Source organism: Hydractinia symbiolongicarpus, chromosome 3, assembly GCF_029227915.1.
Source record: "Hydractinia symbiolongicarpus strain clone_291-10 chromosome 3, HSymV2.1, whole genome shotgun sequence".
Classification (NCBI taxonomy): domain Eukaryota; kingdom Metazoa; phylum Cnidaria; class Hydrozoa; order Anthoathecata; family Hydractiniidae; genus Hydractinia; species Hydractinia symbiolongicarpus.
The window spans coordinates 29,376,391-29,392,607 of record NC_079877.1 but is presented as its reverse complement, the minus strand read 5'-3'; the positions used below and the strand labels follow the sequence as shown (position 1 = coordinate 29,392,607).

Below are 16,217 nucleotides of genomic sequence, written 5' to 3'. Positions count from 1 at the left end.
GGCCTGCTGGCTTAGAACTACGATTAAAGTAATGACAAGCTTAGTTAGTATTTATTCTTATTAAAACTTACATTCGTTGACAAGTGGTATTTATATTTGCGCATTCGAGGAAGTAGAACAATCGATGATGTTAAAAAGTTGTTATAAAGATGCGGGAGCTATTTTCTTGTGTTGTTATCTATCTTTCCACTTGCAATGTCTTCCGTAGAAATATGTTTTTCGCAACCGTTTTAAGTTCCAGTATTACCTTCTAAGTTCAAACAATACGCTTTGAATAACATCCTGTGTGTGGACCTGTTTGTCGTTTTTTTGGTCACTTATCTTAATGTACGCATTTTGAAACCATCCTCGTTCCCAGGATTTGTTGCTTATGTCCAAAGCCGCTAGCGCTTACTTGACGGCTAAACAAGTTTAACAACCGGCCTCGATGTCAAAAAGGTACGAAGTTGCGTTAAAACGGGTGTGTCATGTAGAGGCGAATTGTCTAGCACTCCAAAATAAGACTGGGGACGAGATTTTGTAGTAAATCTTTGTTTTAAGTAACGTTTTTTATTCATAAGCCCTCACCGTCTTATTTTTTTGTTTGTTAACGAAATAGGAGCGTGAGATTCATTATTCTAAATGAAAGAGGTTTTAGTTTTTTAGTAAAGGTTTACGTGTTTTTTTGTATGTATTTGTTATGTCTTAACGAAGTCCCTTAAACACGTTTAATCATGTACTCGAAATAATAACAGGTGAGATTAACTTGTAAAAGTGGATGTATTGTTTCAATTTCAAACACTACAGGATTACAACAACCAGCGAAGAAATTGAGAATCTTCACCAGTAAATAATCAAATGCGTACATTGTGAAAGTGAATGGCTAATAATCATTCCAGGAAGATATAGAAGTGTTAACAAATAAATTTAGATAATTGTTGAGGAGTTTTAAGAAAGTGATTTGAGGAAACGAGTGAATCTTAGAGAAATCTGCACTGAAAAAAATATGTTGGTTGAAGTTTTTATTATAGGTAGGGGAGTTTAGAGTAGGGGACCTTTCACCAATTTCCAACAAATTGGATATTAATTTTGAATCGGTTGCGCCCGGCTTAAGATTGCGTGGTTAAAAAGAACCAGCTTCGTCCTCATGGCAATAAAGGAGGAGGAGGGTCTAGTAAAAGTACCAAAAATAAACATAAAGTTACGAGGTGATATGCTACAAAAACAATGTTTAGGTGAGGATGAAATAATGGAAAAAGCGTGGATAGATATGATAGTATTTCAAATACACAACACGCAACGTGCAGCCTTATAAAACAATTTACAATCAGTCGTGAATATATACAAGTATAAAATCACATTCCATAAAAGTACAAACTAATTTCATCAAAATTCGCCCTTCACGTGAAAAAAAATGATTGATTACCTTGAAAAAATGTGTTGATTAATGTTAATAGAGTAAAAATAATGTTTTTAATGTATCCGTTGCCCGCCGTTAAAATAAATTATTGGTATGAAAAAATATGTTTTTATATTATAAATATTATGCACAATGTATAACCATCAGGGAATATATTATTTACTACCACAGAAATCCGTTGACTTAAAGATCTTGGAAATGTTATCACAAACCATTCTTTTAGACTAAAATATCTTTAAGTCAACTTTCTTCTGTAAAAAAAAAAAAAAAAAAAAGTTAAAAATAATTCTGCCTACTTTTTCAAATACTGCCCTGAATTTGAAAGAGTTGGCATTTATATTAAAATATTAAAATAAACATTTAAAATGTCTTTTTTAGTGCTTTCTTATATTTATCTACATTGTTTGAAGCCACTACGTGGCTCTTTCTTTCTCTTTACGAGCTATTTCAGCCTCAAGTAATTTCAACTTTTTCATTACATTGTTTTTCCTGAATTCGTGTTCTTCCCATTGTTTGCGCCGACGCTGTAATATCTCCGGCGACGTACCGCTGGCTTCAAGATTTTTGATATTCTTCGCAATGTCCGACGTGGATTTAAGTATAGTTGTCAACTCGGAGTTTAGATTGTCTATCCGACTATTTAACTCGTTTATTTGATTATCGAGTAGTTGCGATGGCGACAGAACCGACATTCTGCTCGAAGTCATTCGTCGAAGCCTGTAAAAAACAAAGAGTGTACCGTCAACGTCAACAACATATACGACATTCAATCATCTAGCGACGAAAACATTATTAAAACAACTTACGGTGTTTCTGCTGATTTGCTCTGTTTCCCAGTTAATTCTTTTAATCGTGTTTGGGCGAAGCTTTCTGATTGCTCAGACGTGTCAATCGCCCCGACTGAACGCAGGTAAGCGCGTAGCTTAGCGTTATCAACGAAAGTGTTGTATTTGGAGATGCGCTCAGTAACACCCTGTGAAAATAATTAAAACATCAGAAAGGCTTACAGATTTTATATATCTTTTATGTCCTAGCAAATTTAACGTCTCGACTTCTCCTTAAATACAGAGGGTTCGAGACAACCTCGCTCTCAGAGCTTTTCTTTTGATACGCAGGAGGCGATTCTGAAAGGCCGAGACTCCTTAAAAACGAGGTTGGAATGTTCCAGAAATTGAACATTCGCTACAAGTACATCAGTATAGTTTCAACGACAATTTATATACCTCGCTCGTAAAATCTTGTGAAACGGGATCGTTCACTTTAACATCAACCAACTCTTTTACTACGTTCAATTTATGCGACGGTTTCTTCATCACTTTGAAAGCTTGTTCTAAAGGTGTTCCCAGCATTCTGTTTTGTGAAGGAATATCTGTCAAGAGGGCGGTGGTGGGCGTGGAACGTGAACGGGAGAAGAACATGTCTTGACAGCAGACACGCATAGCCTGAAAGAAATAAAAAAATGTAGTACAATCTCTATAAAATGGGAAAATGCGTTTTTGAGCTATGTTTCGGGGTATTATTAGGCTGTTACTCCTTTTTAGGAACGCATGCCAAATCAAAATCGTTTATAACGCACAGTTGTTCGTAAATACAGATTTTAAGAAATATCAGAAATGTATCGAGATTTTTGTATCAATATAAAAATAAAGGCATTTGCCATCTCAAAATATCAATCATTCTAGTCGTCAAACACCAGTCGTCTGTGCGGTCAAACTGGTAGATGGATTGTATTTTGTTCTACAGATGTATGGAATAGCGATGCCCTGAATACGTACGACAGGCGATAATGGATTTTTTCATGGGCTAACGATTAGTACTCATGTTTACTGTGCCTCTCATCTCCTTTAAAAATGAGAAAAATGACTTCGCTTGTAAAATCGTTTTACACTTCTAAGTTTATTTTTGCGTTTTGAAAACTTTATGATTGAATAACCTACCTTATCGGTAAAAAAAAAGTCGGCAAAAAGTGACTAAATTTCGGCTAGGTGACTAATAATTTTTGCTGACTAAAAGTTTTGCCGGCTTTTTATTACTGACCAAACTTTTTTTCCGACATTTTTTTTCAGACGTAACTTTTTTTCCAACACCCCCTTTTTGCCGTTTTTTTTTTTCTTGTTGCTAATTTTTATTAGTTTTGTGCAATTCTTTATTGGTGACTAAATTCAAAAATTTAGTCGACAAAAAGTGAATAAATTCAGAAATTTAGATAGCAAAAAGTGACTAAATTTTGCTCAAGTGATATTTTTGCCGATTTTTTGTTTTTGCCGACTAACTTTTTTGCCGACTTTTTTTTACCGATAAGGTATTTCTACATCTCGAGCCAAAAAAATCACATAAAAACCATACCTTGTAAAATTCTCTCAAAAAGAGAACGTTATTGTCATCTGCAAGATCGTCCACTTTGATGTGTGCTAAGCAATGCATCAGAAGAACAACAAAATCCCCGACACTGTCCATGCGCTCCTGTCGTACGAACAAAATTCGACGAGAACGCTCGTAAAAGAACGAGTTTCGGAAAGCGTTTTTCGAGTAATTATTTGGTGGTAAACTCGACGCAACAAGTAGAGTAACTTCGGGAACGTCCATGATGTCTTGAAGGAGTTGCGTTATGAAAACACCAAAGCGATACACGACGAACTGCATAGGGTTCAATTCGTTGATGTCAACAGGTGTTAAATCACCTTGACACGTCCATTGCGCATCCTGCAAGTAAAAAAGATATTGAAGTAGATGCACACATAAAAATATAAACAAACAAAACCTAATGTTAGTAATTGTTACCTTAATATCAATATAGGGCCTTCCCTTTGCACCAATCACACCTTGTGGACCGACTCCATCTTTAATCATTTCTTCGATGTCATTAACTGCTTTAAATAACGGTGAGCCCGCCAATACTCTCATCCAGTCTTGATCAGACATGGCTGCTACAGGCATGCCGGCAGCTGAGTCAGTAAATACCGATTGCATAGGAGCTTTGGACTGCTGTAACGCATCTTGCTCTGGAGCTAAAATAAAGATAGCAGTGCATAAACAAAACACACAAATAAAACATAGAAACAAAACAAAATAAAAAATACGGCGCATTTACCTTCTTCTTTTTCTCTGATCTGTTTTGCACCCAGTGAAGGAGTAGCAGAAGCTAGCACCTTGGCACCTTCCTTCTGAAGCGCAGCTAACCTTTCTCTCTCCTCTTGTGCTGCTTCTTTAACCTCTTCTTGAAAGTCGTCCCTGATCTTGCCCATCTCTAAACTCTTCTTCTTCTTTCTTCTCTCTTCGAGTTTCTTGCGTAACATTTCTTTAGTGCGATTCTGCTCTTTCTTCAAGTTGTCTTCGAACTTCGCCATGTTGTCTTGATGCTCTTTCATTAGACGCTCCTTCTCGGTGTCACCGACTTCTTTTTGAAGAATGGCCAACTGAAAAAAACAAGATGAATAAGTCGTAGCACACGACAAATGGGTCATCTTACCGATTTAAAACCAAACCAAAAATAAATAGAAAATGCACTGTGTATTCAGATTACTTCGAATCTCAATTGCTATATTTTACAAGCTCTATGACATACTCATGATGCAAAATAAATTGTGTAGTAAACAAACCTTTTCAGCTTCATCCTTTTCTTGTTTTCTTCTTTTTCTATCCGAATCTAAGTCTGCTTCTTTTTCGGCTTCTCTCAAAGCTTCAGCTTCCCTTTCGCGTTCAAGTTGTTCTTCTAACTTTCTTACTTCTTCTTCCATTGCGATACGTTGCTCGTCATCCTTCGCCTTCCGCGCGTTTTTGATATCCTCAATCTTCTGCGCCATATCGAACATGGTTCGTTGACGGAAATCATTCGCCGCGGCTGTAGCCTTTTCCGCTTGTTCAGCGTACTGTTGAATTAAATCGTCTTTGCTAATCAGATTTTTCATCGATCCCGCCAATTCGTTCAGTTGTCTTTCACGCAATTCCAATCGTTGGTGCGCGTGTTTCACTTCAAGAGACGGGATAGCATCAACGTCAGCGGCTACAAGCATCTCTTCCGTTTCTTTGTCGAACTGTGCAAGTTGTTTCTTGTGCTTCAACTTCAACTCAGCTTTCTTTTGAGTGAGATCGGCACTATCCAGGTTTCCTGATTTACTTATCATTTCCATGAACTCCTACAAACGAAAAAGTACGTTAACTAAGGTAACAAGAAGGGTGTTCGAAATATCAATAATCCACTGCAACTAATTTTATGGAAAAAGGTGGTTGATGCAAGAATATTACGAATCCCACCTTATCTTGTCGGGCTGTTAATTTCTCCTTTTCATTTTGTCTCTCTTCATCCACTTGGGCTTTCGCGTAAGCTCTAGCAGCTTCCGCCTCGTTTCTGAACAGCTCTTCCATTTCAATTCTTTCACGTATGTGACGCTGTTGAAGTGCAGCAAACACGATATTCTCTGCTGTTTCTGGATCGCCTTCCGCAACTTTCTCAGCTAACATCTTGTTCTCATTTTCTCGCAACTATAATGTACAAACACTTACACATTGAAAATTTACCGCCTACACGAGAAAAATATATATTCAGTCAGGATTAAGATTGGCTTTGTTTTTCTGTCTGGTATCGTATAAAATATTTCGTCATATCCATTTATATTTGCTTCCCCCAAGGAATAAAGCATACTTCCATTATGCTTTTGTTTTTTTCATTATATAAGAATATGATTCAAACAAAACAAACACATAACATCAATGAGCAAAAACAAACAAAAAGAACTTCGCAGTAAAATGAAGAAAAATTACCTGTTCATCAAGTAATTGATTCCTCTCTTTTCTTTCTTTCAACAATTCCTGTTTGTTGTCGGCGTTATGGCGTTTCGCGAGAGCTTCCGCGCGTTTGCGTTTTTTTTCGGCGATCTTATCAGCTAGCGACAAGACCTGGCGCTGCTTCTCGGCGTCCATGTTACGTTCAAGAAACTCGAGTTGTTGATTGTGCTCGTCAATGAGAAGTTTCATTTGATCATCAGACAGGTCTTTCTTTTTAGCTTCAAGCTCGGCTTGAAGTTTTTCGCGTTGAGCTTCTAGAGCCTAAAACGTAAGGATTGTCCTTAAATATACTTTTCGTACTAGTTGAAACAAAACTAACACACAAAAAAGGTTACAAAAAAAGTGACTAAACAAACTTTTATGCATCTACTTTGTTTTAATTTTTTTTCAATTGCTTAAGGTGTTACAAATTAAGAACAAAAAGCACAATCTACCGCAATCTTATATCTTTTCAAAATATAAGTACCTTTCTCTTTTGTTCATCAAGTTGTTCAGAGATATGTTGTTTAGCCATTTGTTCCTGTGACTGAAGCTCGTCTTCAATTTCTTTGTTTTCATTGTATTGGTCGAGTAACAAGCGCGCTTGTTTTTCTTCCTGTTTCGCCATGAGGGCTTCCTGTGCTGCTAGTTGCTCAGGGGTCAAAGCAACGCCAGTGATGTCGGCTACATCGCTGGCTGTCGCTTCGCCGTGCAACATTTGGTTCTAAATTACAAGTATATTAAAATCAGTCAAAATTTAGTCAATCAGCAAACCCTTTCTGTATAGCTATTTACCACAATTTTAACATGTCTACAAATGCTAGCAATCTACAACCCTGTTTATATTTTTTTTGGAAAATTGACAAAACAAGGCTGCGAAAGTGCCTCTTAGGCAGATGTGTAAGGCGGCAAGAAACAGTAAAAATGCGCTGACCGCAGTTTCTGCAATGTCCGTAGCATGGAACATTTAACTCAAACGCCTTTGAAAGACCAGGAAATCGAGACAAAATACCATGCTCAACAAGAATTATCGCAGTTTGAGGTTTCGTATCTAACCAGCTAATCTAAGACCCTAGAAAGTTCCGTTTGTAAACATTGGCAAGTGAACGTTGTTTGATATGAAAAGGTTGTAAATTTTTGGTTTTGTTACGATCTTTGAAATGAGATGAAAAGAAATGAGATGAAAAGAAATGAGATAAAAGCCTTTGCGAATTACTTGCTCGACTGATTGAAAATTACTTACAAAAAGCGAACACCAATCAAAGAAAAAGAACTTTCGTTATCACTATTTTTACCAAAAAACACATGTCTTTTCAAAACTGGTAGAAACAACATACCCTCTTTCCTGACAAGCCGTCCATTTCCTTTCTCATAGCATCTTCTTTATTCTTTTCTTCTCGCAGTTTCCTCCTGGCTTCTAGCTTAGCTTTTAAAGCAGCTTGACTGTACTCTTTCATCTCGTTGTATTTCTCGTCTGCTTCTCTTTGTTGTGCCATGAATTTCTCAACCAACGCGTTTTTATCTTCGTCGGATAATTCGTTCTTTGTCAACAATACGTTTAATAGTTTCTTTTCCCGATTATCGATATTGTTATCCGACAATTCACCAAGTGCTGCCAAAATAGCTGCCGTCTCAGATTCAATGTCAGCTTCATCCTCGGCGGCTAAAGCAGCAAGCACATTCGCTTTCTCTTCCGGCGTCAGATTATCGGGTAAAACCGACGGGCGGCGTTTGCGTTGACCACGTCGGGATTTCAATCTATCTTTCATCATTTGACGTAACTTGTTGTCGCGATCTCGATCCTAAAATTCAACACAGATAAGGTCAGCTCTAAATTGAATCAGTCACAACTAAATACAACAACTGGAACAAGAAGCGCTTTTTATAAACCATATCAGGGTTTACGTTCTTTCATAAGATCCACAATGACTTTCTCCTAACCTTTCTAATCCTTCTTCAAATACCAGTAGAAAAGCATCTTACAGCACATGCGAAAGCTCTTAACAGTTTATAACATCAGACAGACATTTTTTACAACACGCCACCTAAGATGTTTCAGATCAAATATTGAGAATTCAGTTAAATTTTTTGACTTCTCGGATGGGGTAGACAGTCTGTCTTTACGACGCTTATAGAGAAAAATACTTTCAGATAAACGTGATCGAACACGAGATAATGAAATTGTTTAATCTGACAGCTTGTACAACTTACTGCTTTTAATCGTTCTAACTCTTCTTCCTCTTCTGGCGAAAATTTCAAATTCATGGAACGCAGTCGCTCCTCCATTTCTCTTTGTTTACCATCTTCCATGTCTTGCCTCGATTTCTCAGCTTCTTCTTCGTAAGCCTTTTTCAATTCGTTTAGAAGCTTCTCTTGCTGTTTGGCTAACAACTGCATGTCTCGATCAATCTCATCCTCAGTAGGTAGTTTGTGATCAATGATCTCCGCTACTCCTGCATTTCGCGCTTCTTCCATGTGTTTCCTAAAACAAAGACGGAAATTTTTTTCTTTTAAAAAACCAAACAAGTTCAAGAAACAATATTTGCAAGGTTTTTGTTATCAAATTTTCAAAAATACAACAACAAAAACAACGACGACAGCGACAACGACAACAGCAACAACGACGACGACAAAAACAACGAAAACGGCAACTACGACAGCAACAACGACAACGACGTCAACGACGACGACAATAACAACAACAGCAACAACGAGAACAACAACAACAAAAACAACAACAACGACAACAAAAACACACCTGTACAATGACTCCTTCCGCTTTAGTCTATCTTTCTTCAATTTATTTCGCATTGCTTTCAATCGTCTCTCTTTAAGCTGTGCGAATTTGTCCGAGACTTCTTCCATCTTCTGGGCATGCTCCATAATAATTTTTTCGCGCTCTGCTTCGTCAGTGACTCCTTCAAGTTTTTCCTGTGCAAAATATATGAACATTTTGACACTTCTGAGGAGGAAATACACATGTAAGACGTGAATGCACGTAGACTTAGACCAAACTAGAATTAACGAGGTTATTATAGTACAACACCAAAATTCCCCTTACTAATATGAAAATTGAAAAAAAAACGTAACGTTTTTGCAATTTACCTTCAGTTCTTGTTGAATTTCGAGGATAGCCTGTTTCTTTTTCGCATCAATGTCTTGAAGAATGAAATTGATCTCATTGATCTCATTTTCACGGAGTTGATTTTCCAAATCCACAGACTCGATCATATGCTTTTCAACCAACGCTTTAGCAATTTCTTTTCGTTTTTCATCAGTTAACTCTCCTGCGTTGATGACGTCTTTTATATCAATCGCTCCTCCACTGCTCGCTTCACCTAATTTAGCAACTTCGACTCGAGCGAGAATCTCCTCAGCGGAGAGCGAAGCACGAGACTGCAAAGGTGCTGGAGTAAAGACATCACTTTCATATATAGCTGCAGACGGAGCACCATCTTTTAATGATGTTTCGGACATGTTCATGCCAGGCCCTGCACCAGAAATGTTTATGCCAGGAACCCCTAAAGTAATAAAACAAGATATACTACAAATCAGATACAACAAATCGAGGTTAGAAAATAAGAAACCAATCTGACCTCCTGTATATCCCGCAGGTGCATTCTGAACTCCTCCACCGAGTCCTTGCATAAACATAGCTTGTCTTCGCTCACCAGGAATTCCTACCCTCTGCGCTGGATCACTTGCAAAGGTTCCACCTCCGAATTGCACAGCACCCGGCATACCTTGTGATCCACCGAGGGCCTGTTGCATTGCGCCTGCCCATTCCGGTAAGGGACCAGATTCTTCAATGACCTTGATAAGACGTTGCAGTAGAGGAATGATCTCTCTGCTAGATTCGTCTGAAGAAAGGTTAGGTTCTCCATATACACCAGGTATTAACGCATCATAATCACCAGCGTGGAACTCAGTGTTATTTAAGATGGCCTAAAAAGTTGATAAATCAGCATCAAACGAAATAAACTTATATTACTTAATCCGACAGTCACGGAAGTTATGAAATGAAATTTCCACGAATTTAACAAAAATAGGAAATGTGGTAGTTACTAAATATATTAATAGTAGAGAGTATTTAAAATACGAAGACATTATATCTCTAAGCCGCAATTTTAAACACAAAGGAAATAACAAAAAACCTTGCGATGAGTTTAAGCTATGAATATTTTACCTTGGCTTCAGCTGCACACAGTTCGGCTTTCTCTCGAATGTATTCGAGCGATTCGTGTTGTTCGTCCAGCGTTTCGATGCGACTCTGCAAGTGGTCGTGTAATTCGTTTCGTAAACGAGCCTTTGCGTTTTGGAAACGTTCAGAAACTGCTTCCTCTGCATCTGGATTCATTGCGCCCTGGGTGAAAAAAAGTTATTCATTGCAACCTGGGTGAAAAAAAAGTTACTTATTGCATCCTGGATAAAAAGGAAGTTATAAAAGTATCAAGACGTAACATTTGTGTTGCGGTATTTTAACACGGTTTTTCGAATGTTTTGGCTTATTTTCGCATAAAATGTTACTCGCAACTTACTTCTAACTCGTCCATTCGAGTTCGGTATTTCTTTTCTTCGGCTTCAAGTTTGCTGAAAAATCGTTCAATCACTTCTAGCAGTTTTCCGTGCGACTGTTGATGAAGTTCTTCGCGCTGCCTCTCCAAGCTATCGCATTGTGTGAGTACGGACACCACCTCTGGTGGAAGTGCAGACGCGTGGTCGATCGCTGCGTCAGCGCGGCGTTGCATTTCGCGACGGTGTGCGTCGGATAAGGTAGACGTATCTAAACAAGTCACATTAATCCTAGAAGCATGCAAAATTCAAGAATTCTAGAATCGCGTGGAAGTTAAGAACTGTGCCAACAAAATGCAGATATGTATAGATTTTAAGAAACTTCTGTGACAAATAACCTTTCTAAAATGTATAAGAAATCGTCGCCATATAATCTTATTCTTTCCACCGTAGCCTACATAGAATGTCAACCTACTTTCTGCGATTATATCCAACTTCATCCTGATCGACTCCGCTGTCACATACTCATTCTCCATCAGCTGTTTACCAACCACACCTTCAAGTGCAGACAATTCCTCCTCACGCTTTCGTTGTCGTCTCCAATAACTTCGACGACCAGCTATTTCTTCCTCTAGTAATTGCACCTGCAAGAAAAAATATATAAAATTAAATGAACAGCCTCAACCTCAAGAAAAGATGAAACACCTTAACGTACTATTTTCGACGGTACCTATACCATGCAATTTGAGGATTTCTTGTCCATGTTTCTTGAATTAACATTATTAATAACAAACAATAATATATATATAAAAAGCTATTGTTGTCGTTTTGTGATTAATTCCAATTCAACAATGTTTTCGCGCGTATTTGACATCACGATTTTGACCAAATTCGCGAAATATCGTTAAATATTTGTTAATTTAAGAAGGAAAGGTAAATAGCTTACTGAACCAAATGGTGGCTTTCGCTTCTTTTTATTTTTGCCAGATGAAGTCACTGGTTCAGTGATTCCGATCTCGTGGTTATATTTTACACCGACGCAATAAGTTCGTTTTTGAGAGATTGGGTCCACCACCTTTTCTCCAAGGACAATAGGTACCAACCCATCGCCTAATGGGTCTTCCACTGACCCTCCTAATGGTATCCAGTTACCAGTCTCTTTGTTGCGATCAACTCCAAGTATGGGTACATCCAGACCAGATCCAGACGGATCCTTCATGTTGGCACCCACTATGATAGGAAGGAGTTGACCAGTCAGAATGAATTCGTACATACCGGGACTACCACCTGTCTCTGATAATAGAGAAGCGCGTTCTAGTCTTCTCACAAGATCATGTCCATCACGAAGTAAGACTGTTCTTACTCTGGAACGTGCTTTGTGTAAGTCTTTTAATGCTGTCTCGAGGATGTTCTGTTCATGACGACCACTTGACTTGTTTACACCAGTCAGTGCATCTTTCAAATCGTGCAAAGCGTCTATTAATCGAGTTTCGTGATACAATTCATTGACATCCATTAGCGCACGCTCTCCACCATTGAGTCTTTCAACTTCCCATTCTGCTGAGTCAGCCAAGCGGACACTGGTCACTTTCATGTTTTTCTTAGACAGCATCTCAGTAAATTTGTCATACAATAGAACTGGTGACGAAGGTTCATCTAACGTCATGCCACCGACAGGGATAGCATCTCCTGTCATTTCGTCTATCGTCACCGTCATGATGGGCACCGGTTGATTGACAACGCGATCGACAAATATAGAGCCTAACTCGATTGGTATGGGAAGTGATGTAACAGGATCTTGATGAGTACCTCCCACAGGGTAGGCGTTTCCTGAAAGTAAGAGTGATCACATGGTTCTTAAAACACAAAGACAATCTCTGTAAAAGACATAAAATAGGAGAGTGAAGCATTATCAGAAGGCACACAATACTTTTCTAATTTTCCCAACTGAAAAATGATTTACCACAAACATATATTATTGAAAAATAGAGACCAATACCGATGACAAAAAGCCCCATCAATAAAAGTCTTTCTTTAGTGGTGACGGTGGCTTGGAACTCTTAGTGGCTTAAGTATATTCCCTCTTAATCTCAGGGCGCTTACTTTGTAAGTACTTCTGAATGGAGGTGGATGCTTAATTGGTTTTAGGTTAGGTTACGGTTGGACAAAAAAAATCAAGAAACCTGTTGTCGGGTGAATAGTCATTCCAAGAATAGGTACTGTCTGTCCTGTCTTCGAATCGACCATAGGACCATTGAAAGTCATATCACTCTTCTTCTCCAATGGACTAAAATTTGTTTTGGTTGGTTGACCTGTTTCAGGATTTGTAGGATACGGTATGTACGGTATTAACCTATCATGTGAATTGGATGCTTCTCCATTTGGACTGTCAGTAGTAAACACTAGCCGGGATGCCACTGGATCAAAAGCAACATTACCTGTAGATTAAATTAAACAATTTTCTTATAAAACACTACTAGTCAAGATATTGTTTATTAATCAATACTCGCCATACAAATTCTCCATCACAAAAAGTTGCCAGTTTAGGATCAATATAAAAGTATTTATATATATATAAAAAAAAAACATTCTATGAGCAAAAATCTTTAGGTTAATATTATGACTTTGAACAATTTGATGAGTTAAATGTTAAAGTTAAATCAAAGCAAGAAATACGTTAAAATAAACATACAGGCTTACCGTTCAAATGTATACAGGATAAGGAAAAAGCTCAACATAGTAACAAACCTTCTATTGGCATCAACCTGCATGTAACGGGATGCACGAAAAACCCTTTAGGTACATCGACCGTGGTCACACCATCTGGTAACAGCATACTAACTTCTTGATTGTTCGGCATAAGAAGACCTGTCTTTTGATCAAAGGTGACCAAATTGCTATCAGTGACTGAACCATCAGCATTTAGTATCTGTTCTCGCTGAACAGCGGTACCGTCTTTCATCAACATTACCGCACCAGTTTGTTGGCCGATTATACCAAGTGCTCCACGACGTTGCGCTTCACTGGTAAGCTCTGCTGTTAGCTTGTGGATGAGCATTTCCACACGACTACCAACTCTGTGGAAGCAATGCAAAAAATTTATGAATAAGTGGAAAAAACTTTTAAGTGTATTTCCACTTGCTAACAAAGTCTTTTAAGTGTATTTCCACTTGCTAACAAAGTGATAACAATTATACAATGAAAAATTATTAAAAAAACACAAATAAACAAAAAGAAACAAATAACGTACTTATGTTGTAGATTTTCGTCAAATTCAGTTTCGTAATCTCTCGTTCCAGCCTCATTGACATTCGTTTTATCAAATTCAGCATATTCTTTTAAAAGGCGAGTGATCTCTCGAGCAATAGCCATAAATGCAACTTGATGTTTCTCGCGCTCGTCTTCATCGTTGACAAATATTTCGTTTTGTTGTCTTAGTATCTGCTGGAAGTTGAAGCCGAGTTCTTTTCTCCTTTCAATTTCCTCTTCAAGCTAAACACATTGAGATGCGTGTCCGTATAATACATAAGAAACATGGTCTCAGCTTTTCAAGACGTTTTTATTATATTTTTGCAAGTCCAAAATTTTAAACTTATATACTTGTGACAAAACAAGACAAAACCATTTGCTTAATATTGCGACGATTTCCATTGTCATTTTAGGACGTTGCCTTAACAAAACGTTTTGTGACGCGTAAATAATTTACAGATAGAGCAATAAAAAAGGCTGGCTACCCATAAGAATTCTTAAGAAAGTCAGTTAGACAAGGAACACATGAAAGGAGTCAAATGCACAAGAAAATATCATTATTTGCTCTTAAAACATTATAAAAAATTTAACAGTTTGTGCCTAGCTTTTTTAAAATATATGAGAGAAATGCCATCATAACAATAGAAAAGTAATTCATACTTCAGCCTTGTTTCTTTCGTACAATTGCAAGTCTTCAGTCGTAGCAAGTGCGCTTCGTCCTTTCAAGTTAAGCTTCGCAACCCACAATCCTTTTAGAGATTCAGCTTGACCCGTTATTTTGTTGTAGAGTTGTTTGACCTGGAAAATACGGATTTTGTTATTAACTTAAACAAAAACAACAAAAAAACAAACAAACAAAACAACAAAAAAGACAACAAACAAACATACAAATATAAACAATAAAGATAAAAAAAACAGAAATAAAGTTTTAGAAAGCACAAGAGTTTGGCGCAGCACACAAATAAAAACAAACAAACAAGTAAGCAAACAAACAAATAATTAGTAATTCTTTACTTGATCTTTTTGTCTAGCAAGAGCGGCTGTAATTTCACTTGTTTGTTTAGCAAGCGTTGAGTAGAAATCTTTCGTGCTAAACGCTTCCAAGTCTGCCTGCTGGTCATAATCCCAGAACTCATCGCCTTTTACACCAGCTGCATCGATAGCCACCATTTGACCTGAAGTACAAAATCGCACGTTCACTATAGAATAACACTTTTTAATTCCAAAAAAAACGTCGATCACCAATTCGTTATCGCGAAAAATGTCTCCTGTCTGCGAAGTTTACCTTACTAAAAAATCCCATTAAAAACAGACAACTTTCACTTTACAAAACACTGACCTTGACCCTCAGATTTGCCAGGCGGTTTCTCTAACTGCTCCATCACCATTTTAGTGCGGTGATATTTCTTAAGCGGGTGGACAGCTGAGCCTTTAGATGAATAGTCATCAAAATCATACAGCTGTGTTGCTTGTCTATATCTTGGGTTTTGGTATAATGATTTACGCCATCCATGAGTACGGAACATGAACTAAGTATGAAGGTTAAAATACAACAGTTGTAGAAGATACTTCCAAATTTTTATTCTCATCACAGCCCATCGTCAAAAGACACCAAGAAGCTGGACAACATGATCAGTTATACTGATTGTGCTAACAGTCAAAAAAGATGAAACTTCACCAGATGTCAAACCTGTTCATTTCTCATGTTTCTAATTTAATTCCATACATAAAAAAATCTTAATTTAAACCCACCATATTTATTACATCAACAAATCAACACATAAAACAACTTTCTTACCAGTGCTAAGACAAGAACTAACACCAGTACAAAGAAGCAGGCCAACATGAGACCAATTAACAACCAATCAGGAGTGATTAATATACTGGAGTCTATAGCGATACCATTTTGAATAACTGAACGTGGAGTGGTCGCGAAGAAGGGACCATCTTCACCACACTGTGCACCAGGAGCCATGACACGTACATACTGAAATAAATAAAGTTCAACACTAAAGTATAATAAAAAGAAGGGACGGAAATTTATCTGTATAGACTTATTTTGTGTTGCCTAACATGGACGATCTTAAGTGAGTTATTTTAGAAGTTATTATGGATTAAAGAAAAAATAAATAAAGAACAATAATTTTAAAAGAGCACAGACAAGTCAGCAAAGTAACATTTTTAAAATCGTTTTATTGCAGAAAATATTTTATTAAAAACCATATAAATATACTGCTTTCATCACCCAGAGTTATGGAATATGGTAAAAAAATTGCTTGGCTATTGAGAGCAT

General features: G+C 37.4%; 1 protein-coding gene across 1 annotated transcript in view; it reads right to left on the bottom strand.

The window, feature by feature from the left end:
* Positions 1–1,240: 1,240 nt before the first annotated feature.
* LOC130636719 (uncharacterized) overlaps positions 1,241–16,217 on the bottom strand; it is a 57,164-nt gene continuing 42,187 nt past the window's right edge. Inside the window, exons 44-69 of the mRNA XM_057446539.1 lie at positions 15,723–15,911; positions 15,264–15,453; positions 14,939–15,099; positions 14,585–14,722; positions 13,926–14,167; positions 13,424–13,752; positions 12,859–13,113; positions 11,622–12,505; positions 11,151–11,319; positions 10,702–10,946; positions 10,350–10,526; positions 9,760–10,108; positions 9,269–9,684; positions 8,922–9,094; positions 8,375–8,645; positions 7,501–7,965; positions 6,651–6,887; positions 6,161–6,445; positions 5,654–5,881; positions 4,999–5,535; positions 4,491–4,815; positions 4,181–4,407; positions 3,746–4,102; positions 2,623–2,841; positions 2,206–2,372; positions 1,241–2,116 (exon numbers count right to left, since the gene is read on the bottom strand). Coding sequence (XP_057302522.1) covers positions 1,813–2,116; positions 2,206–2,372; positions 2,623–2,841; positions 3,746–4,102; positions 4,181–4,407; positions 4,491–4,815; positions 4,999–5,535; positions 5,654–5,881; positions 6,161–6,445; positions 6,651–6,887; positions 7,501–7,965; positions 8,375–8,645; positions 8,922–9,094; positions 9,269–9,684; positions 9,760–10,108; positions 10,350–10,526; positions 10,702–10,946; positions 11,151–11,319; positions 11,622–12,505; positions 12,859–13,113; positions 13,424–13,752; positions 13,926–14,167; positions 14,585–14,722; positions 14,939–15,099; positions 15,264–15,453; positions 15,723–15,911 — 7,539 coding nt within the window. The 3' untranslated portion in view covers positions 1,241–1,812. The remainder of the gene's footprint in view (positions 2,117–2,205; positions 2,373–2,622; positions 2,842–3,745; positions 4,103–4,180; positions 4,408–4,490; positions 4,816–4,998; positions 5,536–5,653; positions 5,882–6,160; positions 6,446–6,650; positions 6,888–7,500; positions 7,966–8,374; positions 8,646–8,921; positions 9,095–9,268; positions 9,685–9,759; positions 10,109–10,349; positions 10,527–10,701; positions 10,947–11,150; positions 11,320–11,621; positions 12,506–12,858; positions 13,114–13,423; positions 13,753–13,925; positions 14,168–14,584; positions 14,723–14,938; positions 15,100–15,263; positions 15,454–15,722; positions 15,912–16,217) is intronic.